This window comes from Oryx dammah, unplaced genomic scaffold (genome assembly GCF_014754425.2).
Source record: "Oryx dammah isolate SB20612 unplaced genomic scaffold, SCBI_Odam_1.1 HiC_scaffold_15, whole genome shotgun sequence".
In the NCBI taxonomy this organism is placed as follows: domain Eukaryota; kingdom Metazoa; phylum Chordata; class Mammalia; order Artiodactyla; family Bovidae; genus Oryx; species Oryx dammah.
This window is the reverse complement of record NW_024070199.1, coordinates 11,549,345-11,577,207: the sequence shown is the minus strand read 5'-3', so window position 1 is coordinate 11,577,207 and position 27,863 is coordinate 11,549,345. Positions and strand designations below refer to the sequence as shown.

General features: G+C 42.8%; 1 protein-coding gene across 18 annotated transcripts in view; it reads right to left on the bottom strand.

Moving 5' to 3' along the window:
• Positions 1 to 1,353: 1,353 nt before the first annotated feature.
• The window catches only part of DLG2 (discs large MAGUK scaffold protein 2), a 2,338,778-nt gene continuing 2,312,268 nt past the window's right edge, over positions 1,354 to 27,863 (bottom strand). For 13 of the 18 annotated variants that reach the window (XM_040255566.1, XM_040255568.1, XM_040255573.1 and 10 more), the window contains 6 exons: positions 22,561 to 22,611; positions 21,541 to 21,642; positions 17,885 to 18,057; positions 15,454 to 15,563; positions 8,440 to 8,531; positions 1,354 to 6,266 (listed from right to left, as the gene is read on the bottom strand). In XM_040255566.1, the coding sequence (XP_040111500.1) occupies positions 6,160 to 6,266; positions 8,440 to 8,531; positions 15,454 to 15,563; positions 17,885 to 18,057; positions 21,541 to 21,642; positions 22,561 to 22,611 (635 nt within the window). In that variant the 3' untranslated portion in view covers positions 1,354 to 6,159. The remainder of the gene's footprint in view (positions 6,267 to 8,439; positions 8,532 to 15,453; positions 15,564 to 17,884; positions 18,058 to 21,540; positions 21,643 to 22,560; positions 22,612 to 27,863) is intronic. The other 5 variants (XM_040255582.1, XM_040255563.1, XM_040255565.1 and 2 more) reach the window with 1 other exon arrangement.

Here is a 27,863-nt window from a genome sequence, read left to right as displayed (position 1 = left end):
TACCATTAGAAGGGGGAGAAGGATCAATTCCATGAGAGCAGTAATGGCTTCTGAGACATCCCTAAAGGAAAGGTTAGTCACAGAGGACCATATTTAGTGATACGAGACCCAGTAGTCCCGGCCCATAGACGACATCGTCCCCTGACAACTTCAAAGACTCTGTGTCTGGTTTGTGCCGAGAGAGCTGGTGGCCCCTCTGCAAATGTTCCTTGCCTTTGTGTCCAACCGAGGCTTTTAAATTCTGTCAAGAATGTTTAGTCTCAGAGTATCTACAAAGTCCATGGATGCAGAGCTAGGCTGACTTAGGTGCAAAGATTTGTAGTCCACGTCTAACTTTAGAGACTTCCAGGATGATCATGTCTTAAAACTATTTATGAAGAAATGAAACAGGACCCCAAAAGTCAAAAGCTAAAGACACTCATTATTGAGTGAATCTGGCTTTTGTGTCGTGTTACCATTATTAAACCTAATGAGACTGCAGATGTTAAAAACGGAGTAACTGTTGGAGTGTGAAGTCTGCACTGGGCTTGCAGTCTCAGCCAGTGTCTTCTTATGCAGCCTCGGATGGGCTCAGCTCACGGCCAGCAAGCACCATGGACAGAGACACGGCAGCCGGTGGGGAGACTCCTGCAGGCTCACAGTGCAGCCAGGATGGGATGACCAAGTCTGGCTTCCCCAGTGGCTGATCCAATGAGGTGATAGTTTATCATGAAGCAAAACGTACTCAGAGGGATCACTTGGAGGGTGAAATTTCACCCCTTTCACGGGAGAAGTTTGTTTTGGTTCCCCAGCTAAGAGACCTGCACTGTCCAAATGCCTTTATGTAAAGGAATATATTTAACCTGGCGGGAGGAATTATCCAGCAGATTCAGGTTTTCAAACCTGAGGTTTTTGGTGTGCTAAGCTCTTTCGAGCTGGTATGTATTTTGACCTCAGTATGCATGGAAATTGACACCTCCTTTCCAATTTATGCCTTTCTTTGCATCATTAGGATCAGATAAGAAAAAACTGTTTTTCCCTATTCTTAGTATCTTCTGGGATCTCAGTTTTGAAACTGGAGAATAAAGTTTTTTTTTTTCATGTAGATGTGAAGGTCTTAAAAAAAAAAACCCCTATCATTTAATACTATTGTTCACCCTAGGCAAAATCCAGATTAAGAGCAAGCAAGATGGTAATCAAATATTCAAAAATACTTCAGAGCACTACTTTCAGCTCCTCTTGGCAGTGCCAGTATTTTTCAGAGCAAATGTAGTCTAACTACACTCTATCTCTAAAATCAGACAAGTCTGATAAAAATAGAAATCAATGATTCTATTCTTTGTGAAAGAAGACAAATTATGCTTTGAGAGAAAATAATTTGCTATAAAGTATAAAATGTTTTAATATTTATATCTTATAATAAAACCATGACATGTTTATAAACACTCTATCAAGCATTTTTTTTTTTTTTACAACGGGGCCACCGCTGGCAACTGGCAATGTAATAAATATGCAAAGACGCAGTGAGTATGAAATATACATCTTGGTTTTATAATCGTGTGTGCTTTATTTTTACACAAATGGAATGGAAGTGTCGAATATTTACACTTAACAGGAGTGTAAGCTGTGCAGTGTCTCTGTAAACTCCAGCCCAGGCAAGGAGTCTTCCCCCTCCCCTCCCATCCTGCACAATGAGAATCATCCAGTCAGAGAGAAAACTGTTACAAAACTTGGCATACTGAGAGGATCTCACGCATACAGCCTGGTGCACTCAGAAGTTAAGACGCGTTTAGGAAACACAGATTCAAAAAGGAGAAAAGTTCGCCATCTCATTGGGAGTCAACCTTGCCATTTGGTTGTCTGTCCTCATGAGTTGCTAGGGAGATTCTGTCTCTGTCTTTTAGATGATCTTTGTCTCAACCATTCAACCTGTCTTAAGCTTGTTCTCAGCTGCTACAAGAAACTGCACAGCTGTACAAAAAATGATTTCCAAAGCACAGTTTTCAGTGAGGAAGGATATTTACAGACTAAAGTGTGTGTGTAGGTTTCCATCCACAGTCACGCGTACCCAATGTGGTAAGTGTATACATGATATACAAACCACATATGCCATACATACACAGAAGTAAAATGTATATCCACAGAATTCTGGAGGGAGTCCTCTTTCAAATCAACTGTCACAGGAGAGACTCCACATGCTATAAGGGAAATGTCCCCTTTTGTTCCTATAGGAGTGACAAATTACTATGATAAACTTAGGAACTAGCCTGAGTCTCTGACTTAAATATTTTTGTAGGAATTTAGGCAGGACCAAGACAGGGAAAAAAAAAAAAAAAAAGAGATGTAATTTCACCAGCAAGTCCATTCAGTCTCACCAGAGCAATCACCAGCTGAAAAGCAGAGGGAGCTTCAGATGAAAAGAGGAAAAAGAAAGCTTATGAATGGGGGGGAAAAATCTCTCTCTCTCCAAACCAAGGTGATGGCATGGCTTCCATGAGAAGAAAGAGGTTTGCTGTCAGAACAACTGTTGGGGCTGGAGTCTGCCTTTAGCGAAAGGAAGTGTCCTTGGAACCCTGAGGTGGTGCTGGGAGTGGGCTCCCTGTGGACTAGGCTTCAGGCAGAAAGGGACCCAGGTGCCGGCAGGGCCCAGGGCGCGTGCATCGTCACTGCCGGGGCAGCGGTGCAGGCTGGCTCAGGGGAGGCCTGCTGGAGCTGGCTCCAGCCAGGACCTCATTCACGCTCAGCTTTGCTTTCTGGGCTGCCTGGGTGAAAATGGTGACCCAAAGAATCTGTGTCATGAGTCCAGCGTGTGGACTTGCTGTCTGAATCAGCCAGGAGCCCTTAAAGGACAGAAAAATTAAGGAGCGGGTTACGGGAGAGGAGGTGGCCAGACGCAAGAAGAGAAAGTACAGAAACGGTGGAGACAGAGGACGAGGTACGGGAGAGTCCGAGACAGTGGGAGAGACGGACAAAGAGATGCGGGGACAGAGGGCAGGGAGTGAGGAAGGGATGAGGGAGACAGCCGACGACTCGGAGGAGACAGGAAGGAAGGATGAAGGGAGAGGTACTAAAAGAGATGGAACAGCTAGAACCAGGAAGGGAAGAGCAAAGAATGAGAGGAAAAGAACAGAGGCCAGAGCCATAGGAGTGGGAGCTTTCCCCTGGCTCCGAGTCCTGAAGGGCTGGCAGTGGGATCCAAGACAGCTCACAGGCGCCTGAGTGCAGCTCCGGAAAGATGGGCGCACCCAACAGAGCCAACCCAAGAGCGTAGGGCTGGGAGGAAAGGCCTGCAAAGAAACGGCCCACAGATCCCGTGGGAGGAGAGCCGGAAACAAATGCCCCTGCAATTAGCTGACGAGCGGGATTTTTGATTTTGGTAAAGCTGAGACCCCCGTGGTGCTACACATTGTACCAGAGCATGAAAAATAGCACCAGTGACACGATCTGGCACTTTTCCGAAAGGGCCCAGCGTGTAAAGGTGACATTGCGCCCCCAGCAAGCTTTCAGATTGGAGAGAGCTCTCGACAAAGTTTGCGGTGTTAGCACCAGTCTGGCCCCAGGCTCCACGTGCATTTGCACCAGTTGTAATCTGGGTAGTTTTCACGCCATTTCCATCTTAAGTCACCGGGTCTGCGGCAAAATACACCCGTGTGTTGGAGCCGTGGAGACCTCAACATTGGGAAGCGCAAGACAACACAACAAATGGAGGTGTAAATTCTACAGGAAAAGACCCTCTCACCAATTGGCTTGGTGATTCTTCAAGCAAATATATATGTCTATATATATTTATATAAATCTACATAAAAAAAATCAGTGCAAATGCCAATTCTTATCTGGAAGCATCTACACTAGGAAAATAATTATATTACTACAAAACCAAGGGTTGGTGGGTGGTTCAATTTGATTGTACTCAGTCACAGCAATACTTAATATTAAATGTAAAAGCACATCACACGACCCGCGGAAACATCTATTCATTAATGACAGTCCTTTAAATAAATGGTTGCATGCTCAGTTGAGAAACCAAAGAAGTTATCATGGTGGCCTAAAAGTAGAGCTGGGATCAGGAATGGCATTCTGGTGGCGGAAACTTCTGGGAGCAAAGATGGATGAAAGTAGGCCTTGACCCGAAACTGGCGAATTGCAGACATGGCTACGTTTTTGACATTTTGAACACTCTAAAGAAGTCTTGGGAAATTTAAGTTTCATCAGAGGGAAAATGGATTGCTAGCCCTTCCATTGGTAAAGGCAGCCTCCAGACTATAGGTAGATGCATGATTTTGCATCTCTTTTGTCTATTTTGGTGACTGCAGCCAGGCAGACTGTGGTGTTTTAGTGTCAAATGAAAAATGCTTGTTTTTGGAAAGAGACCCTCATTCTGAGCTCTGATGTTCTTCCTGTGAAGAAACCCCATCACTGCTTATGGCTCTGCCTCTCAGTCTTCCATCCCAGCCGGCATGCTGGTTTGCTGCACAGTGTGGCAGAATCCTGCCAGGTCTGGATGTACCCCAGAAATAAGGCGACAGGGCTTAGTCTGGGCATGCATACGACCCAGAGTTGAGTAGTTATAGAGATCACTGAAAAGTCTCTCTAAACACCTGGGGTGCAAGCAATGCTGACGTCACCATCAGCTCTAAAGTGGGAGATAGGCTTCGGGAAGTTTCTTTTTTTTAAATCATCATAGTTATAATTGCTAAAAAATAAACTTGGTCCAGGTGCAGCCCCCAAGAAAGGCAGTTCAATTGGTTGAGCTCAAAGTCATTAATGGTCTTTCCTGGTGGTTCCATCTCTTTGTCCTGTACACAGAAACAAAAGCCTGCACCCCTCACCCGCTCCTGTCAGATCCTCCCCTTCTCTCTCTTCCTCAAAGAAATATTGCATCTTAGGACAGATCTCTCCATGGCTCTGCACCTTCTCTGGCTCTTACAAAAACCCTCAGTTTACTTATAAAACAGACAAAAGAGTCCTAATTATTCATGACAGCCAAAATACTAAATGATCCTTTAAGAGTTGTATGTAAGTTACTAGGAACAACATTATTCAGCTATTTGCATGACAGGCCCAGGGTATTTAACAAGAAAAAAGCAAAAACTTTCCTTTACATCGTTGGTATGAATTTGTCTCTGAAAGCCATCAGTTTGAAAAAAATGCATTAACCAAATGTCCTCCAAAAGTATCCACGAGGGCAACTCATTAAGGGATATGCTCCGTGAGAGTGGATCTCTGATGTGGGAGGGGGATCGTGAGAGGTAATGAGGGAGAAGTCTTTGTCAGGCTTTAAAAGGAACTCAGATGCTCTTAATGGATCATTGGCAACAAAAGGGAGAGTACAACTTTCTGTTCTTGAGCTGGATCATCTGCAGATAGTGCATACATTTAGTCTTTCAATTAATCTTTACAAAATATTTCACAAAACTTCTTTTAACCTATAGAAATTCACTTCTATACATTTAATATATTTTTATTGTATAAATTATTCTCAACTTTAGTGCCTTCTTTCAGTTTATAAATGGCAAAATAGACAATAAACAATCATAAAGCTAACCCCAGGTGGAATCCCCTCCTCCCAATGAGGTCAGTCCTCCACACACTTGTGAATTTTATGAAATGCTCATCTTTGTAGATGCCAGGCAAAGAAACTACACACTCATCCTTCCCTGATAGTAATATTATGCTGTCTCCAAAGGGACTCCTTTCCTTCCCCTCCCCCATTCTTTCTTTTACTTGTAAAGAAATCAAAGGCTGTGCATAGTCCTAAAATTTGAAGTGTACCAATTATAGATGTGGGTAATGGGAAGGTTGGTGAAGTTCAAGTGCTGGCAACTTTTCTTTAAAGCAAAAAACACGGGGAGCTCAGCAGCTAAGTCAGCTCTGGACATCTGCTGGGTGAGGAGGCTGCCCACCTCTTGGGCACGGAGCCCATCAGAGGTTCGTCCCTACACCTGGCACTTTGAGCAAACCAAAGCCTTCCCCGCGTACTGCAGTGTCTTTTCTGTCCCACCCTTTGGCCCTTCCTTTTCCTTCATGGCTTCACACAGTTTGTGTTGTACATTCATAAGAATTCACATTGACTGCAAAAACATAAATGCAACAAAAACATAAAAGCCTCCAAGTAGTATATTATATATATTTTGTTCTTCTAGATGCTCTTCTGTCATTGTTGGAGGTGCAGTAGCTAATTTATAACTTCTCCTTTGAGGGAATCCAGATGAAAGGCCCAGACTGCTCTTCAATAACAAGCTTGCATTGGTTATAGATATCTTCTAGGGTGTCGCCTTGGACGATAGCTGGAACAAGAGCAAACACACCGGAGTCAGGAAGCATTTCCTGGCTGGTGAAGAATGACCATCAATCATGTGGAAGCTCAGTGACAAACTCATCAGGAGGCTTCATATGACTTCACAATAATAAGAAAAAGCAGAGATTCACTTAAGCAAGGTCACATCAATGATTTAAAAAATGCTTTTAAGGCACGTCCTAGATTAGTAATAAATGTATCAGTCTTCCTTCTTTCTACATGTCTCTCTGTGGTTCTACATGATGAATCACTCATTTATTTAAATTTTATGGGTGTTGACTCTGGGCCAGGCACTGAGCTAGGCATTGATCAATTTTCAGGCTGAGAGCTCCCTGTTACCAAAGAAAGCTGGACTTATATTCTCCAGCTTATATTCTCTTATAAGCTGGACCTATATTACTTATTTTATAATGGGCAGAAATTAGAATATTTTAGACGCAGAGGAAATAATAAGGATTTTAGAAAAAACTTTAATCTCCTCAATCCCCAAAACATGTAATAAGAAATTTTATTCATTCTCCAAGTAATCTAATAAATTGAGATTTTACCATTCAGGGCTCTTCATAGTGAGAATATCTTATGGCAATTACTTGCAAAAAATACATAAAATAGAAAGAAACAAACAGTGTATTACCCCCAAAACCAATTCACTTACAGTATATTTAAATATATTTTATTATCTCCTTTGGACAAAAACTATCTTGTAGATAGATATCCCAAACACATCAATACTATTCATATGACACTGGGGCTTAAAAAGAAGTTGTTACTGAAACATGGTTTAGATTTTCAAAAACAATCCTTGGAATGTGCTGATTATTGTATTTTATTCCTGAATATAAAGCACTGTTCAACATGTACATTGTTTTGAACATACTGGATGTTCTTTTAAGGGGAAACATAACTCATATCTTTGTTACTGATGGAAATTTTACTTAAGATTTACCTGATTCAACCTATTTGCAAACTGCTAAGCCACCAGCTTTCTCATATTTTGATTGAGATAAAAAGGAAAACACCTAACTTCATGAAAGGTAACTCGGGAGGAAAGTTCTTGTTTTAAACCATTAGTTGTCACTGTATGTAGCATTAGTTGCTGAGTTGTGTCCAACTCTTTGTGATCCCATGGCCTTAGTTCTGAACTGAACTTAGTTCAGTTGCTAAGTAGTCCACCAGGCTCCTCTGTCCATGGGATTCTCCTGGCAAGAATATTGGAGTGGATTGCCATTCCCTTCTTCAGAGGATCTTCCCGACCCAGGGATCAAACCCGGGTCTCCTGCATTGCAGGAAAATTCTTTACCATTTGAGCTACAGGGAAGAGCTATCAGTTGTAAGGCAAATTCCAAAGTTTGATCACTTTTTGGATCTGATCAGTGTTTCATGAAAGCAGATAAGAATAGAGACTATCCCCCCTAATTTATGTTTCCAAGGAAATATTTAAAAAGAAAAAAATTTTTTTGCATTAAGATATGACATGGAATTAACTGAAACACAGGAAGTGTTTCAAGCATCTTCTTCTGGTGCCTAATGGGGAGACAGACCTAGAGGTCTCTGAAGCAGAGACTGGAGACCCTGGGACTACTTTTCAAGAGTAACTGCTTTGGATAGTGCACATCTGGAGCCTTAAAAGTTTCGTTTTCAAATTTCTGATAATCTCAGGGAAGAGAAGTTGAATGAGATTTTGTTGTTCAGTTGCTAAGTCGTGTTCGACTCTTTGTGACCCCATGGACTGCAGCACACCAGGCTTCCCTGTTTTTTACTATCTCCTGGAGTTTGCTAAAATCCATGTCAATTGAGTTGGTGATGCTATCTAACCATCTCCTCCTCTGCTGCCCCCTTTTCCTTTTGCCTTCAATATTTCCCAGCATTTAGGTCTTTTCCAATGAGTCATCTCTGAATGAGATACTAGTGCTTAAAATCTCTCTCCAAGGAGATAGCTCAGTCTCTGCCATTCATGGTTTCGGGTAGGGCCAGTGGGAACCAGGAAGCTGAATCCAGAGAAGAAGGAACCCAGAGTTTTGAATCAAATGGAAGAAGTGGCAAATAAGGGATTTTTAGCAGGAAGGTGCTAGGGCCCAGGTATACCAGGCCCAGAGCCCCCTCTATGCCAGATGTCAGACAATTCATCCTCTTTCTCACAGTACGAATGCCAATGAACATACCTGTAAAATATTCTCCAAATTCTTGTTCTAGTTTAATTGCACGGTCATAGGTTTTCTTGGCTTGTTCCTCTGTTAGACGCTTATTCATTTCCCTGGGAAAAGGAGAGTTTGGTGTTAGAACACAAAGTGAAAGTGAAAGTGAAGTCGCTCGGTCATGTCTGACTCTTTGCGACCCGTGGACTGTAACCCAAGCTCCTCTATCCATGGGATTCTCCAGGCAAGAATACTGGAGTGGGTTGCCATTTCCTTCTCCACGCAACACAAAGGGAACACACCAAATCCTGAAAAACTACAGTGTACGTGGCCGAGTGCAATCTTAGCAGCAGCTTCCTAGCCCTTGAGGGGACTTCTCTTTGTTGGGTTGTTTTCAGCCACAACAACGAACTCCCTGTCGCTGCCCTCGTCCTCTCCCGTCGCTGCCCCCGCCCCAGGGCGCTCATGCTCCCGGGGGTCGTCTGTTGGTCCCGTGTGAGACTGAAGATGAATCTATTTTCATGATTTCCACTCACTCATTCTGTCCTCTGCAGCTCTGCAGAGCAGAACTGAACCTCTTTCTTCCAGGACAGGCCTTCGGGTGTTTAAGTGCTGATGTGTCCTCAGGGCTTCCATTCTTCCAGAAAAAACTGCCCTGCTTCCTTCATCTACTCTTGCATGGGATGTAATTTGGAAATGTATCACCTTCCTGGTCACTCGTCCTTAGGTCTTGTTCTCGTCTGTATCAACCTCTTTTAAATATAGGACGTTGTTGTTGTTCAGTCGCTCAGTCGTGTCCGACTCTTTGCGACCCATGGACTGCAGCACGCCAGGCTTCCCTTCCCTGTCCTTCATCATCTCCCGGAGTTTGCTCAAACTCATGTCCATTGAGTCCATGATGTAGAATTGAACACAATCTTCTGGGGTGGCCAGAGGGAGGGGAGGAGAGCAAGTGGAAAGAAGGGAAGATACTTCACAGCTTTCTGGAGCTCATTCTGTCTAAGAGAATAAGACTCGACTGTTCTCAGGTCCAGACCTCATAGAAAGCTTTGATCCCTCGACCTTCCCACCCTCCCCAAAGGCTGCTGTTCATTTTCAGTGTGGGCAGCAGACACGTGGAGTGGAGAAACAGAGACAGTCTTCCAACAAATTGTAGAAAATGAGACGGGTGCCTCAGGTATGTGTGTCTTTCAGGCTGAAAAAGGATTCTGTAGCTCTAGAGGCTCAACTGCAAGCTGTAAGGCATGTCTATAGCCAAAGAGCCCTGGATTTCCTCTGTTTTTATTATCAAATGGAATTTCAAGGAATTGCTAAAGATGGCTTGAATTAAAGATGTAGAGAGAACGGAACAATCAAAAACTCTGGGACCAAAATATTTCAAACAGACTCTAAGCAAGTCATATCAAATAGTGAGCCGGAGAGAGGAGCCTGGCAGGAAGGAATCTCTGATGCCTATTTTGTTTTATTTTTGTTCGGATAGGAATTGCTGTTCAGTTGCTAAGTTGTACCCAACTCTTTGTGACCTACAGACTGCAGCACACCAGGCTTCCCTGTTCATAACCATCTCCCAGAGCTTGCTCAAACTCATGTCCATCGAGTCGGTGATGCCATCCAGCCATCTCATCCTCTGTCATCCCCTTCTCCTCCCACCTTCAATCTTTCCCAGCATCAGGGTCTTTTCCAACGAGTAGGCTCTTCTCATCAGGTAGCCAAAGTATTGGAGCTTCAGCTTCAGCATCAGTCTTTCCAGTGAATATTCAGGACTGATTTCCTTTAGGATGGACTGGTTGGATCTCCTTGCAGTCCAAGGGACACTCAAGAGTCTTCTCCACCATCACAGTTTGAAAGCATCAGTTCTTTGGTGGATAGGAAAATGGGCTGTAATTACACTGGGTGCTCTCTGTCCTTTCTGTCAGTCTATCAACCATTGGTGTATCATTAACTGTAGGTACGTGCTGCTTAATCATTGTAAGATTATTTAGATCCAACAAAGTTTCAAGGACAAATTGAGGAGGGAGGAAAAGGGAAAGTAACCTAGGCTATGGATTCCCAACCAGGGGCAGCTTTATCCTTCCATGTCTTCTAGGTGTTAACATTTTTTTTTTTTTCCCAACCAAATACACTGTATTTCTTAAATAAGAATATTTTACCTTCTCATTCTTTTTTAATCAAAGACATTTTATTACTCAAGGACTGATAATCATTGCCTCTGATCATTATAAGAATATCAGTGTGACTGCACTGGGCTGATAAAAGTTCAGCCAAGAGCAAAGACATTTTGGTTGGTCCATTGGGATGCATCAGAGGTGCAGATAGAATTTTGAAGGCATTGCTGCCTATGCCTCTCACTTTAGGAAGCCAGAGAACTGGGTCTGGGGCATGTAGTCTTAATTCCTTTTTCAGAGCAAGTAACTGAGGCCAGAAGTATAGCAAATTGCTTAAGGTAAAGGAGTGAATTTCATGAAAGAACTCAAAGTTATTGTTTTTCACTAATCAATTTTTAGTGAAACAGAGTTTTCATTACACTAAGATGTTCTTTCAAAAGAGACCCCTATTTAGAAATATACAAAACTGAACTGAAGTCAGACATTAGCATGACTATAGGCTTGATGTTGATGGCTACAATATATAGAAGTGGGAGTTCCCTGAAGTCTTGTTGAAATAAACTCGTCTGAGGAATGGTATCTATAATTCTGTTGCCAAACAGCACTAACCCTAGAAGCTTTGAGAGGCAGTCATTCTTGGGTGGCAGGAAATGCTGAGCTAAACCAAAGGATACTTCTTATAGAAAGACAGTGTTTTGCTTCAGGAGTCAAGACATGTAGTTCTCGATCTTCTTTGATTTCCCTGGCTATGCTGGCCTATTTTCTCTGAATTCCCTTTGCATTTATTGTAGCAATACTGAATTTTTTTTTTTTTTTTTTGGCCTTACTGTGTGTCATGAAGGATCCTAGTTCCTCTTCCAGGAATCAAACCTGCAACGCTTGCAGTGGAAGCCTGCCTGGACTCCCAACCACTGGCTCACCAGGGAAGTCCCTTGAATCCAGGTTTTTATCCTCTAATACAGGAAGTTGTTTTGTCTCCCGACCAGTCTGCCAGTTCTTTGAGGCCAGAGACCATGGCTTGTTCATCAGCATGTGGCATCCATCTCGGTCAATGCTTAAATTTGTTGAATGAATAAGTGAATGAATGAATGGACAAATAAACATAATTACAGTACAGTTGAAGACAGAAGTAAACACAGGGAGCAAGAAGGTAAAAGCATACTGGGTGGCGTGGTGGAGACACACAGGAAAGCCACTCATTGCCATGGGGAGGGGGTGGGGGAAAGAAGTCACATGGCGGTACAATGTGAAAACACACCTCTTTCATACACACCCTTGATTTTCTGCTTCTCTGAAGAGTCAGCTATGTGTGTGCTAATAAGTCCTGTGCTTTGATGTGGGTGATGCACTTGAGGACAATGTGTGTGACGATGTATCGGTGCCCAAATGTGACAGCTGCCAGGCTGCAGTTCCAGCTGACCTGGCACTCACCCCTCCCTGGGGAAGGGGCAGTTCATGCCAGCTTTGCTCCTGAAGCAAAACCCTCAGAAAGACTGAGCTGGAAAGTAAACATCCAGCGTTTCCTAACACGATCCCAGGGGTCTGAATGTCACTGGTGTTGCACTGTGCAAACGGCTGCAGCAAATGTCAGATCCACCGGCTCATCGTGGGGTGCAGCTTTCAGCATGTTTGCTTTTCCTTGGTGATAAGTGGCCATGACGGGGCCCTAAGGCCAAATTAAGTAAGTAGTCTTGTAGTTGTGGAGGAAGCTGGCCTTCTCCTGCTGAGCACCAGATGGGAATGTCCTGAGCGGCGCACTAAACCAAACGTGCAGCTGCTCTTCTCCCCCAGGCCTCCCTTCCTTGGGAAGCCACTTGCCCACTGCTCGTTTGTGATGGGAAAACTTACTCTGCTCTTTCTGAAATGGGCCTTTAAGATGCTGTTCCCAGGAGGTGGGGGACATGTTTCTCTTCTTCTTAATGTTAGCAGTACTAATAATATTTATGAGGCTCTTCTCAGATTATAAACCACCTTTATGTAGGGAAATGCGTGGCTGCTTAATTCACTTCGCTCAGTGCTCAGAGAAGGCCATGGCACCCCACTCCAGTACTCTTGCCTGGAGAATTCCATGGACGGAAGAGCCTGGTAGGCTGCAGTCTATGGGGTCACTGAGAGTCGGACATGACTGAGCGACTTCCTTTTCACTTTTCACTTTCATGCATTGGAGAAGGAAATGGCAACCCACTCCAGTATTCTTGCCTGGAGAATCCCAGGGACAGGGGAGCCTGGTGGGCTGCCGTCTATGGGGTTGCGCAGAGTCAGACACAACTGAAGTGACTTAGCAGCAGCAGCAGCAACACAGTAGCTTACACGAGGAGGAACTTAATACACGCTCTCAGGGATGCTACTGAGTGCTAAGTCAGTTCAGTCATGTGTTCAATCTTTGCAACCTCGTGGACTATAGCCCACCAGGCTCCTCTGTCCATGGGGATTCTCCAGGCAGGAATACTGGAGTGGGTTGCCATGCCCTCCTCCAGGGGATCTTCCTGCCCCAGGGACTGAACCCATGTCTCTTATGTCTCCTGCGCTGGCAGGCGGGTCCTTATCCACTAGCATCACCCAGGAAGCCAACAACCATTATTTTATCATCAATACCTATTTTCCCATGTGCTGGCTGTGGGCAAAGCCCTTATTTATTTTTCTTTAAAAAAAATACTTGGCTGCACAGAGTCTTACTTGCAGCACATGGGATCTTTAGGTGTACCATGCAAACTCTTAGTTGTGGCATGTAGTATCTAGTTCCCAGACTGGGGATAGAACCAAGGCCCCCTGCATTGGAAGCACAGAGGCTTAGACACTGGACCACCAGGGAAGTTCCCAAAGGTCTTTATGATATAATTTTATGCCTAAATTCATGGGGCAGAAGGTACCAAGTGTGGCCTCCTCACTTTATTTTTCATCCTGGTAAGAACTTTTGTCCATCTCTTATTTATGGGAATATATTCTGCTTTTAAGATACACATCTGGCAATTGCCCCAAAGACTGACTACATGTTTAACTAATCCTCGTAGACTGCAGTTCCAGCTACTATAGCTTCTTCCTCCCGGAGAAGGCGCTAAACAACCGGTCGATATCCTTTACAAGGAACTGCTTTCACCTCTGGGATGAATGATTTCGTTTTCCTTGGTCTTTCCATAAACACTGGTTTCCAGCACTTTACGGTTCACTTGTGAACCCTGTCAAGTGCTCTAATGCCTTGAGGCCCAAGTGGAGGCATATTTGGGCAAAGCTCTTACGATGACACTGGTGTTATCTCTTGCGGCCTCTTGGGAAAGGCACTGTTCACCTGTTTTGTAATGATAAAGTAGTTTCACTCCTTTTACAATAAAGTTACTTGGAATCTTTCATAGCAATAATAGCTACCAGTGAGTAAGTGGTTGTGCTGTGTGCTGCGCTAAGTCACTTCAGTCGTGTCTGACTCTTTGTGACCCCATGGACTGTAGCCCGCCAGGCTCCTCTGTCCATGGGATTCTCCAGACAGAATACTGGAGTGGCTTGCCATGCCTTCCTCCAGGGATCTTCCTGACCCAGGGATTGAACCTGCATCTCTTATGTCTCCTGCATTGGCAGGCGGGTTCTTTACCACTAGTGCCATCTATGCCAAAAATGGTGGAGAACTTTCCACTTAAGATCTTGTTTAATCTTTACACTGGCTATCTGAGGACTGCATTATTAATGTGTCTAGTTTAGAGCTGAGGAACCAAGTCTTACAGAGGTCAAGCAAATTGCCTGAGCTCACATAACTGAACAGTGGCAAAGGAGCAGAACCAAGCCTGACCAGTTTCCAGGTCCCTGCTCTTAGCCTTTTTGCTCTTCTACCTTTAAGGCTACTACAGCATCACTTTTGTATAAGAGGGTGTACAAAACAAAGCCCCCAGTTTCTATCAAAGCATCCCCCCAAATATTGTCCCTTTATAGCCAGATCATGAATATCTGCCCAGTTTTTGAAGGATGATATTTAACAAGTCCTCTGAAAAATAAAAGGAATAGGGCTTCCCTGGTGGCTCATTGGTAAAGGATCCGCCTGCCAATACAGGAGGCAGGGGTTCCATTCCCGGTGCAGGAAGATCCCACAGGTGGAGCAACTAAGGCCATGAGCCACGACCACTGACCCTGTGCTCCAGAGCCCGGGAACTGCAACTACTGAAGCCTGCTTGTCCTAGAATCATGCTCTGCAACAAGTGAAGCCACTGCAGTGAGAAGCCCGCGCACTGCAGCTAGACAGTAGCCCCCGCTTGAGCAACTAGAGGAAAGCCTGCACAGCCACAAAGACCCATCATAGAGAAAAATAAAATAATTAAAATAAATAAATAAAAAGACTGAAAGAGCCTGTGTCATACATTTTTCTCCCTGTTCATAAATGTGCAAAGGTCTGGAGCTATTGGTTAAGACTGTAGGTGTTTTATAGCCAGGCCATTAATAAAACTCCTTATAAGGCTAGTGGTCCATATACATGAGGTTTCAATTAAGGAACACAAGAATTCTACACCATAACAATGTGAAACGCCGATGGAGAGAGTCTGAAAAATTTTCCTGCTATGAAAACACACATTTAAAAAGATTTACTGGTGGAATTGCTCTCAGAAGTAAGAGACAATTTAAAGACGATTGCTTCCTATCATTTGGAAAGCAAAGCAAGACAAAATAAAAACAAACCAACTTACTTTCAAAACAAGGAGACAAAATGAAAAAGTCATACACAAACAAAAACAACTTGTGAAATGAAAATAAAAGTCAAGAAACATTAGCGAAGACATTTTCAGGAATTACTGACATTGTGTCTCTAGTGGTTCTAAAGAACTTAAAAAAGGGAACGCTTAAAAAATTGACAACGGCAATTCCCACGTGTAAGCATTTATGGCAAAGAGCTGTTAGCAGTTTGCTCTGTCGTATGGAACAAGAGGCTGGATGAAGGCTGCCGCTGCCCTCCACTTACATCAGAGGTTCCAGAGACTTGGGTTTAATGAAGATGGCAATGGGATACAGCTGGGCCACTTGTAACCGCTTGATAGCATTTCCTGATACGTCAAGTATACAGTGTTTGCCCTGGGAGAAGGTAAAGAAAAATACGGCGTTAATCCAGGTAGAATGATCATAATCAAAGCAAAAGAAAAAAAAAGTAAGCATGCTTTAGAGAGAGGTAAAAGATACTACATTTCAAATTTTGAAAAGAATTGTTGCAAAGCATAAATAAAAGTTGGTATACAGGGTCATCACCGAATGTTTACAGTAATGTTTCTTATTCCTTTACTAAGTGTCAGCCAACGGAATAGACATTTTACTAGAGTTATCTCAGCTAACTTTATTTCCTTAAATAAATACCTGATGCTTTGCATAAGGAAGCCATCTAGCCATATATAATGTGACTGAGTCCATTCTCATGAAGCCCTCGTAAACCATCTCTGAAGACAATTGTCGAAAAGAAATTCCCAACTTGTCAAAGAAGAAATTCCCTACCTATGAGATGTGAATTGTCAACTGCATTTTACAGAAGAGAAGGCTAAGGCTTTAAAATACTAACTTGCCCAGTGCTCGTGTCAGCAGTACATACACTAGTAACTCACCCAGGTCTCAGTGCTAAGACTCAAACCCAAGTATTGTTGGTTGGAATAAATAAGTACCTCCTTGTCTCACAGTGTTAAATCTGGAAGAATGGTAACCATGAATTTAGAACAATTTTATAAATATTTGCTGAGTGTTTCTATGTGTCCTGCCTTTCATATGCTCCGTCTAGTACAGAGCAAGGACAGACAGAGAGTGACCTTAAGTATTTTGTCTTAACTGCGGAGAGAGAGGTTTGCATAGTGTATGTAAATTTTTTGTTTGTTAACAAATAAAAACCCTATTACATTGTAGCATACCTCATTTAACTTGGCGTCCACTGCAATGAGTGCTCAGAGCAAGGAACTGCTTTATAAAGTATTACTGGAGAGTAGACACATTTACCACACATTATGTTCTACCTCCTGGAGGGAAATGGCTTCATTACTCTGAGGCCCAAAGAACTTTACAAAGAAGAGAAGAAGCATACTATGCAGATATAAACAGTCCTAAATCAATAAAGGGGAATAAAAGCCCATCCATAATATCCATGTAAAAATAGAGAGGCCAGTGAGTACTTGAGCTTTTACAGGAGAAACACACTGAGATGGCTCAATTTTTTATCACTTAATATATTCCAAGTTTGCTATCTGTGAAATGTGGCAGTTACATAAAATGCCTGGATGAAGTTTGAGTATCCACTGGTCAGAAAGGTTTGAGATAACAAAGGCTGTGTCTTCATGTTCAAGGAGAACAGATGCAATGATCCAGAAAAGGGATTTGAAAGAGTGTGATATTGCTCAAAGAAGCCAGCATCCCAGAGAGAAGAAACTTGATCCACCTTCTTACTGTATTCTCACATAGACGTGAACATTTCTCATTGAAGTTTTTTAACTAAAACATTAAAAGTGGGGGTGGGGGGAAGTTGTGTCAAATCGAATCAACCCAACAAATATTACTTATATAACAAATACAATGGGCTCTTAACTTTTTTTTTTTCCTTCTTCTGTGACATTGGTCCTCGGTGTTCACAGGTGATCAGGATCCTTCTTGAGGCAGATCTCAAGGGTCTTCCTATCCTATTTGCCCTTACACAGTCTTCTCATGTCCATGCCCTTGAAATTATCAGCAGGATAATTTTATCTGCCTGCAATGCAGGAGACTTGGGTTCGATCCCTGGGTCGGGAAGATCCTCTGGAGAAGGAACTGGCAAACCACTCCAGTATTCTTGCCTGGAGAATTCCATGGACAGAGGGGCCTGGCAGGCTACAGTCCATGGGATCGCAAAGAGTTGGACATGACTGAGTGACTTTTACACACAACTTCATCTATACCTCCTCTAAGTTAGAATACCTGCCAGCAACAGGCCAGGCAGTCCTCCTCATCTGTCTACCCTTCCACCAAAAGCATCTCAAGTTTTCAGGGAGATAAAAAGTAAACTCCTACTAACAAAAAGAAGTGAGGATTCTGATCTAAACAACTGAAAGTGACCAAGTTTTTAGAACGAGTTCAGTTATTGGGGCCAAAGAAAAGTGAGTCAAAGACAAAGTGAATTTCCATAAACTTCAAGCTGTTAATTGCCTTTAGGTTTATAAGCCCTCTTCCTTCCTCTCCCCTGCCAGGTCAGTCAGCATACTTTATTGAGATTAGAACAAAGATTAATGACCTTGCTCTAAAGAGATTCTCTGCTCAGAGGTCTTAAAAGGAATACTGAATCAAAATTTACAACTGAAATCAGGGAAGAGTAACGACCAGAAAAAAAAAAAATGCAGTTTGCCACCTGGGTACCTTCTTCAGGGGAGATGTAAGAGGACTGGAGAACATACCCTTTCTGCTACAAATCTCACGGACTGCACACTGGTTCCATATAAGTTGTCATTGTACTGGCCAGCTTCTATAAACTTGTGCTCTTGGATGTCTTTTTCCATTTGTTCTCTAGAAATGACAAAGTGGTAGTCTCTGCCATCCACCTCGTAGTCACGCTTTGGCCTCGTAGTATCTTTACAAAATGAAAAAAGGTGAAAATAAGGTAACTTTATATTCATAAACTTCTGTTATACCTTTTTTTTTTTTTTACCACACACCCTCAACATAGATATAAAAGTGTGTACTATGAAGGACCATGACATAGTAGCAGGTACCAGGTTTAGCCCCACACTGTGAAGAACTACAAAACTAGACAAAATGTGTGGACATATATTTTCAGGCATTGGACAACGGACAGTGCTAGAGCTGTAATACTTAAGAGAAACACATGAGAGGACTCTGCATTTACTCCATTTTCATTTCCAAATGGAGAGTCTAGAGGTCATGGATTGCTAGGAGACCCTGAAGTTCAGACGGACTGTGCATTAGGTTGAGATCCCAGAACGGTTGCATTTTATGAGGTTACTCTTGACTTACTCTAGACCTACCTTCACAATGTCTAAAACCAAGTCAAAACTCAAAGAAGCTGACTTGTCAGTAAATTACTGCCTGCTGAAACAAAAACTTAATACTCTATAAAGGAAGATATTGATAACAACATCCAAATGCTCAATAATAGAGCATCACAATGTCTAGCACATGATAAAAGATTACGGGACAAGCAAAGAAGTAAAAAATGTCTCATATAAAAATAAAAATAATGGACATATAGTGTAAATATATTCAGGGACTTTAAAAGATGTAAAATGATACCATCACAGTTAAGAGACTAAAATCAATCAGCTCTAATCATAGTTAGAATTGGTTAAACTTCTTGTTAAGAAGAGAAGAGAAAATAATTTAACATTGTAAATAAAAATAAATGTTAAAATAAATACTATGTGATATCACTTATGTATGGAATCTAAAAAATACAGCAAACTAGTGACTATAACAAAGAAGAAGCAGACTCACAGATACAGAGGACAAACCAGTGGTTACGGAGGGGAGGAGCGATCTAGGGGTTAGGGAGTGGGAGGTAGAAACTCTTGGGTGTAAGACAGGCTCAGGGATGTATTCTACAATATTGGGAATATAGCCAATAATTCTGTAATAACTGTAAATGGAAAGTAACCTTTAAAAATTGTATTTAACAAAAAAGCATACAAGAGGGAGTAAGACATTCTACACCTGTACTGCTCACTGTGGCCACCTGTAGCAGCATTCAAGAGCACTTAAAATGGGGCTGGTCTATATACACTGGATTTCCAACACTTACCACTAAGAATTAAAAAATATTTCAATAATTTGTATATTGATTACAAGTGAAGTGATATTGTTCTGGATATAATGGCTTTCATATCATTTATCATTAGCATTAAAACTATATTTTCTATCTTAACCCAGATAGTCTTCTTAGACATCCATCTTTAAAAATTATCAAAATTTCAGATAACGTTTTATCCTTAAAGATGTTCATTGTACTAATTTATATATTATAAATAATTATAATATATGTTATAATTGTATTTGCATAATTCATAATATTGAGAAGTCAGGAAACCAAAAAAACTCTAAATAAGAAAGGACTAATTATGACATAATAAATATTTAAAGTAGTTATATAAAATTTAAACAATATTAAGCAAAAATGTATATACTTGACATGTACCCAATCAAAGGAGAAAATGCATGAAAAGAAAGAATAGGTAGAAATCTATGAAAATATTAGCAAGGATGTTATCTCTAGGTATCTTCTGAGATTTTCTGTATATTTTTAATTTTCTTGTTTAACTTTTTAGCATTTTCCAAGTTTTGTACAATGAACATGTATTGATTTTCATAAAACAGTGCCATTACTTAAAAAAGAGAAAGAAGACGATGCAGGGTGGAGGGGTAGTGAAATGGTGCTAAAGGAATTCTCTCTTTTTTTTTTTTCTTTCAAAAGTGGAGGAACAAGCTGGGGGCTGCAACAAGTGGCCTAGAGTTTGACTTGATCATTTCTGTCTGGCGTCTCTCTCAGGCTAGGCTCTGCAGCAAGACCACTACCCAGAACCCCTGCCTGGGACCGTCTCACAGGACGGCGCACCCGCCCCGGTTCCCGCCCGCCCGTGCACTGCGCATGTGCGATCTCTGCTCCTCTCATGTATTCCAGCGGACATCCGTAGTCCTGAAATGTAAGAGACACTTCAAAGAGCTTAAAACATGTTGAGTGAGGAAGAAATATCTGCTGAGATCAGATTTCAGAGCTCAGTGGTCCAATAAATTAAAATTTCCTGGTGCGTTTACACACAGAAAGCCTCTAGCATTTTCATGTGGCTCAGTGGGAACAGGGCCAGAAGTGATGAGCGGGGAGCAGCAGGAAGGAGAGCAGACAGACTCTGCAGGGAGGGCCGTCCTGGGTGTGTCAGAGGGACGGGGGGGGGGGGGGGGGGGGGGGCGGGGGGTGCTGACGGCTGTCCATAAGGACGAAAAAGCAGTGGCTGGGAGGCGGGTAAAAACTTTATATTCTTTCTTGTCTTCATCCTTCCAAGGGAAAGGAAAGGCTATTTTGTATTGATTGACACGGCCCTAAGTCATCCTGAGATGAGTTTAACAGAGAACACTGTCTCTGATCTCTCTTACTGCAACTAAGGGTGATCATTAGTTAGACCCATTAAACCTGTAACCTGCCTTCACACTTCACACTTAATAAAGTGATCACACTTTGTTACTACCAAAAAAAAAATTGCATATCTTTCAAGCATCACATAGCCTCAACAATGTGTTTGCCTGCGTTGTTTTTTAGGAACTCAGAGTCAGCTGTGTCCAGTTTGAGCTTGAGATGGTTAAGAGTGGTTAAGACAACCGACCCTCCAACTGAACAAGCGCCAGTGTCTACCTGGTGACCTCTGAACATCAGAGGGCCCCAGACTCCACCCTCAGAACATGCTAATGCTGATATTTTCTGAATCTGCTTCCCACGATGAAGCCTGCAGCTTACCCGCACCTGCACAAAATGAGAAATACCTTACCTTCGTATTTTCAATCACCCATCCCCACGCTCCCCACACCTCAGACTACCCTGCTCCTTCATCCCACAAATATCCCCAGCCCCTGGCTTCGGGGAGGTGAGTCTGAGATTTCTTCTCTAACCTCTGTAAGTGGCAGTCCCATGAATAAACAAGCCCTTTCTCTGCTGTAAACCTTGCATCTCAGCGTTTGACTTGCTGTGTGTTGGACAAACTTGCTTTGAAGCATGATTCTATGGGAAAAGAGGCTTCAGTGACATTTCAATCAATCTACAAGAAAATATGAAGGCCTATCAATAATCCTATGCTATCTTAAGTACCATGGGAGTTACAAAGAAAGGACTCATCCTGCCCTCTCGGGTACCACATCGTTTACTCACTAAATAGAGAATAACGCATAGCAGCATAGATGGAATGTATTTGGCAGAGAAATGAAATGAGATGCTCAGATAATAGGTGACTGACGGTATTTGAATCACTGGAGACTACTGGAAAAACAGGGTTACATTTTACCATCTCAAAAAGAGCCATGCTTTACTTTTAGAGGAAAGATGAAGGATACTTACGAGGCACACAGGAGCCAAATTTATCAGGGAATTCAGATATCAAGTCATCATTGATCCGATCCTTCATGGGGCCCAGAATAATCACTGGTCGGGTATAGTTTACTGCAGAGAGGGAAAGGAAATGCAGATGAGGAGTCCGACTTGGGAATCTTAGGGCACACTTGCCAAACACTAAGAACTACTGAGGCTGTTACTTCGGTGGATAAACTGCCCAGAGAGCCCTGCATAGGAAACTGATGTTTTAACACCGAGTGTGTTGGCTGAGTCTACTTTCTGGAATTTACTAACAGGGAAAAGCAATTGCAGTGTCAATGGAAAAAAAAAAAAAAAACATTTGGAGGCGTTTTGCTTACTCTTCATGTATGCCTACATGACAGTCAAAACAGCTACTGAGTTTAGTCAATTGAGTGGGAGAAAAAAAAGATTCCAAAGTAGCTATTTGACCATTGTTTAGGCAACGACTTCAAAAGTCATCATTAGTAGTAATGACATCTTAGGTTTTTATACTTTCTTTTCCTTAGTTCAAAATACTCTCCATTCTCTGCTTGGATTCTCTCAATTCCTTTGTAATCACGGGGCTACAAGGAACTCAAAAGTTCATTTGTTACAATTCCTCCTCTGATGTCTGAATTTTCTCTGTAATCTTTGTCAAGAGCCATCAGCCTCTGTATAAATTCCTCCCAGGCTTTTAGAGCAGCCCAGAAGACTAGAAAGCCCTCAATACTAAGTGGACATCAACCTGCAGGAGGGTTTTACCCATCGATCCTGTAGGTGGCGCTCTTTATGATTTGGATGTGCTCCTTCCTATTACGGATCATTCTTCCAGAGGGCAGCTCCATCCTCCTGGGAGCTGTCGCTGCCCACTCGGTGCAGGGAATGTGTCTGCTTGGCCACAGGGCCAAAGAAAGAGCAGGGTCTGGCCTGGGAACTGCTGAATATTAAGCAGTTTATTTCCCTCCTGAAATGGGGTCACCTGTTATAGCCTGGAAATCAGGAACCAGAGCATGCTAAGAAACTTACTTTCCTGCCTTGTCACAGGCTCATAAGAGAGAATGAAATCTTCTTGCCCTCCTGAGAAGAGAAAAAAGGAAAAATTACAGTGGACTAACAACCAGTCACAAACCACAGCTACAAGCCCTGCTCTGCAACCCAGGAAACAGACCCAGTTCAGGGCTAACTTCCCTTGCTCTCTCCCTCCTTCAACCATTCCCCACATCCCTTCACCCTCATAGAACTGTTTGGCACCGTGACAAAGTCAGGTGGTCGCTGGCCGGAGGAGCGACAGGAGGCTGGCCTTCTGCATTTCAGCAGGGCAGTGATGTAGGAGGCTGCCTTGCGTCTGACACTGAGGAACACACCACTATGGCTGCACGCCCAGCATTCCTACCTAAAAGGAACCCCTTGAGTTCAAGGAGAGGTTCCATCCAATAGTTCGCTGCTACATTACCAGAATTTCTGGACCTTTCATCTTCCATTTTATTTCCCAAAGAAACATACTGTTCAAAAGCAAGTGTCTGCTCATTTCATTTGTGAGACAAAAACTTCACCTGCCTATGTACTCCAAGGCTCTGAAGACTTTAATGTTAATTCATCAAGAAAATGCTGGGTCAGTTAAGAAGATAAAAAAACTGAGGAGGGCCCTATATCACTTGTTCGAATCACTGCTAAGTCTAGCCTTGAAACTTTGAAAAGTAAGGCAGACCATGGAGTATAAGTTTCCACCCTTCCAGGCTCATTTGCTATAAGCCTTCTGATTCACGGTGAGCCTCAAGTCAATATACAATCACGGAAAGTAAATTGGTTTTGGGCAATTTTTTTTCCCCCTAATCATCAATTTTGCCCAGTTGAACTAGGCATGAGATTTGTCTCATTCAGCTGCCAACTCAGAAGGCTCCACACCTTCATTCGCATTAGGCCTAGGACTGACTATCTTTGGTGGGGAAATAGTTTAAGTTTTGAAAAGGGGTTTTTGCATGCTGTCCTATAGAGAAGTGTTGTCCGTGTGCTAAGTCGCTTCAGTTGTGTCCGACTCTGTGCGCCCCATGGACTGTACCTGCCAGGTTCCCCTGTCCACGGGGACTCTCCAGGCAAGAATTACTGGAGTGGGTTGCCATGCCCTCCTCCAGGGGATCTTCCCGACCCAGGGATGGGACCTGAGTCTCTTGCATTGGCAGGTGTGTCCTTTACCACTAGTGCCACCTGGGAAACCCCGAGGTGTGTCACAAGAGGTAGTTTTTTCTGAAACCAAAGGGCACTGGGTCTCACTGCTCTGTCTCCTCATAGCCCCTGACACCTTTCAGAGTCAGGTCAGAACCATGTGCTGCTGCTTCAGAAGCCACGGCCTCTGGAGAATGAATCGATTTCATGAAAGGAGTTAGTATTATAGGCAGGTTTGATAATGATAAGGCTGATCTGGGGGAATTAAGTGGTCTCTGGCTGAAGCGGTGAACGCGCATGTCTTCCCTGGGGTGGGAAATGGCCCCAGGCCCACATCACGTCTCGCCTCACCACCAAGCAGGGCCCACTCTCAGAATGGCTCGGCTGGGCTACCTCCTAAAGTCATGGAAAAGGGGCACTGGTGCTTCCTCTAAGTGGAACCTACCCATGACTGCTCCAAAAAGTGCTCAGGGGAGCTTCCCACAGCGGGGCAGGGGTTTGGTATGTGAGGAGTCAGATTCATGTTTGTTTTTTTTTCAATTCAGGAAAAAAAAAATGATCCTCTTTTAAAAAATGAATCAACTGAAATTTACAGAAGCTGTGTCAAAAAATAATAAAGGGGAATGACTGCTAAGCTCTAGTTATCTAAAGGTTGACATATGCAGAGGACATAGGAATTCAGAGGAAAAGTGTAAAAATAGTTTGCAGAAAAAAAAAAAAAGCATAGCTTTAGAGATAGAAGCATGGCAGACCAACACTGTAATGTCATACTGACTTTCAGGAGAGATCTCCCTGAATGATTAATACGTGAGAGGGGACTCCTGCCCGTGGGATAACAGGTTTTAAATATCAGGTGACAGAATATGCTATGGAGCTACTTTTCCACATTTACGGTTGAATTTAACTTCTCTTTCAGGGTTTTAGATAATTACAATAAATGTCAGTTACAGAAATACTTGAAAAAAATTGCAAACTTTTTAAAAGCAAAAAAAGAATAAATATCAGGTGATACTTATGTCTCTGCACGAGACTGGGCACCCCATACCACAGTTATCCAAGGTGTCCTCAGTACTTAACATAAAGAAAGAGACCAATGAATTTGCATTCTGCTTTTAGTGGTAAGAGTCAGGATGAGCAATGAAGCCAAAGACAGGTTCTACTCTGTGTTTCTGTCTATACGCTTTCCTTTGGGGAAGTGTGGTTTCCCCTAAATAAAGAGAACACCTCGTGTTCCCAGGAGAATCTCTTTCCAATGGCCTTGCAAATCATTCTGATGGGACATTCTAAAGGCAGACCTTAAATAAAATATTTGGTGTCAGTATGTATAATGTGTGATTTAAAAAACTAGGACAAAGCAACATAGCTTAGATTAACTTTGTTAGAACAGAGTTCTGTAGTTCTTCGTTTACCTGTTGCTTTCTGGTTTACGTCTAACCTACAGGAAGCACAGGTTCTTGCTCAGAGCAGTCAGACTGGCAGACAGCAGTGATGACAAGCGTCCCTGAAGTCAACACCCCTCCCAATTCTAATGACTGCATGACAACCAGGGACCAAGTAAGGAAGCCCACAGGGGTGCTGTGGCAGCTGATAAGGCACAATAGCTGTGAACTCAGCACCCGAAACCAATTTTCACTTTCATGTTCAAGAATGGAAAGCCCAAGGGGTAATGGGAGGGAGATTATGAGGGGGAGAAAAAAAAGTCACAGCAGTGAAGGAGCGATAATTCATGTCTGCATAGCACTTTACAGGCTGTAAAAGGCTTTTGCAGCCATTGCTTCGTATTTCTCACAGCCATTTCTTTTGAGGTAGGTGCTCTGATCATCTGCACTTTACAGATGAAGAAGCTGAGGCTCGGAGACAGGGCCTGTTTCCTCAGTAAGTAGTAGAGTCAAGATTAAAAACCACATCTTTGCTGACTCCTCACTGAGTATGCGGCACAGTCTCACAAAGGTCAGAGGTGCAGAATTCTCTGTGGGGGCTGGGGTGTAGAGGTAGAACTCAGAGGTGAGCAAAAACGGTGGGTGGCAGAGAAGGGAGCTGTACCTGGGTCAGTTACTGACAGGCCATAGGACGCTCCATTTGAAAACCCTAACTCTTTTTTTTTTTTTTTTTTAATGCTGCTGTGTCATCTCCAAAAAATAGTCATCCTTAGTAGTTTTTCTATTTTTTGCTCAGGAGGTGTCGGCACTTAAAAATAACAGCTGACACAAGGGTACAAACAATTACTTGGTCTTGTTTTGGCAATCGCACGGATGGAAAGGGGAGCGTGGCACAGAGCTGGGGGTGGCCGCCTGCCACCGGCAGAGCCTTCGCAGAGCCTGTTGTTACAGCCTCCAAAAAACACTGTCTTTAAACTGGAAGCAAGTCACAGTAAGAGGGGTTCGGAGCAAGGCCCTCATATGCTCTCATGATAAGGAAAAACAAGGTGTTTTTGTTTAGAACTTTTTTCCAAACTAGAAAAGAGAGATGAGGGAAGTGAAGGCCAGTGGCAGGGCCTTCAGTGGTCTAAATTTAGTGTTTACGGCCTGCGTTGGATAATTACGAAGAATAAACTAGCTTCCTAGAACCACGGAATGTTAGTGCTAAGAAAGGGTTTGGAGTTAATGTGGTTTATGGATGGAGAGTCTGGAGCATGACTTCACTCTCCCTTACGGACCCTCGACACGCATCACAACGATCGTTGCCTGAACTACTGCTGAGCCTCACTTGGCCTCAACACTTTTCAGTATAGTTCCTCAGGAAGCTATTAAAGGGCAGTCTTGATTAAAATCTGTTTCCTGTATCTCTTTTCTAATCCAAGCTAGTCATTTACGTTGAAGAGAACTAAGGTTCAAAAATGTTCAGTGATTTCCTCAAGGTCACGTAGTGATTTACTGATTCAGTGTCTTCAAAGGATCTTCAGATTAAATCTGTTACTATATACAGAATCCTTAAAATCAGGCTTAGTTCATAGTTAATGTTATGAAAATATTGCTGCTTGTATTGATTGTTGTTGTTTATCCACTAAGTTATTTCTGACTCTGCTATCCCATGGACTGGAGCCTGCCAGGTTCCTCTGTCCATGGGATTTCCCAGGCAAGAATATTGGAGCCTGTTGCCATTTCCTCCTGCAGGGATCTTCCCAACCCAGGGATCAAACCCGAATCTCCTGCTTTGGTAGGCGGATTCTTTACTGCTGAACCACCAGGGACAGCCAATTAATTTGATAGGTGGTATGGTTGAAATGTACTAGCTAAAACGTGAAGAAGCTTGGATTACAAAACACAGGGAATAGTGAAAATGTCTAAGTTTCAGAATTAAAATATCTTGACTGGACCTGCAGGGACATAGTATTAGTGAAACGTAGCTCTTTGGAACTTCAGCTTCTTCATCAGTTGCTGCTGCTGCTAAGTCACTTCAGTCGTGTCCGACTCTGTGTGACCCCATAGACGGCAGCCCACCAGGCTCCCCCGTCCCTGGGATTCTCCAGGCAAGAACACTGGAGTGGGTTGCCATTTCCTTCTCCAATGCATGAAAGTGAAAAGTGAAAGTGAAGTCGCTCATTCGTGTCTGACTCTTAGTGACCCCATGGACTGCAGCCCACCAGGCTCCTTCGTCCATGGGATTTTCCAGGCAAGAGTACTGGAGTGGGGTGCCACTGCCTTCTCCGTTAATGGGGTGTAAATATAAGGTATATTTCATAATTTTGTTGCAGAAATAAAATGAGATACTATATGTAATAAAATTGCTTTGTAAGAACTTGAGGAAATATAAGGCCAATACTTGAGAAGAATGGAGAAAGGAGAATATGGGCACTATTCCGACTGATTCCAGAGGGAAAGTCTGAGATCTCTTCATTTCAGCATCTCAGTTTCACTCAGTTCATTTTTTAAGATCCTTGGTTTGAAAATCCTATTTAACTGCTGAGCACCAATGGGTTAGGAGGATAATCACCAGCTCTCCCATACCCATAATAACATAAGAGCTCTACTGGGTTTTAAGGAAGGCAGGTCTTCACCTTGTAGAGATTTGCAAGGTCTCCATGATAGCTAATTGATCTTTATTGCCATCACATATAAGGGCAATTCAAAGATATGATACAAAACAAACACAAACCTGCACTGTATTATATTACTTTGTTGACAGAAATCTGGAATTAGCCCATAGTTAAGGTAGTTATGAGATAG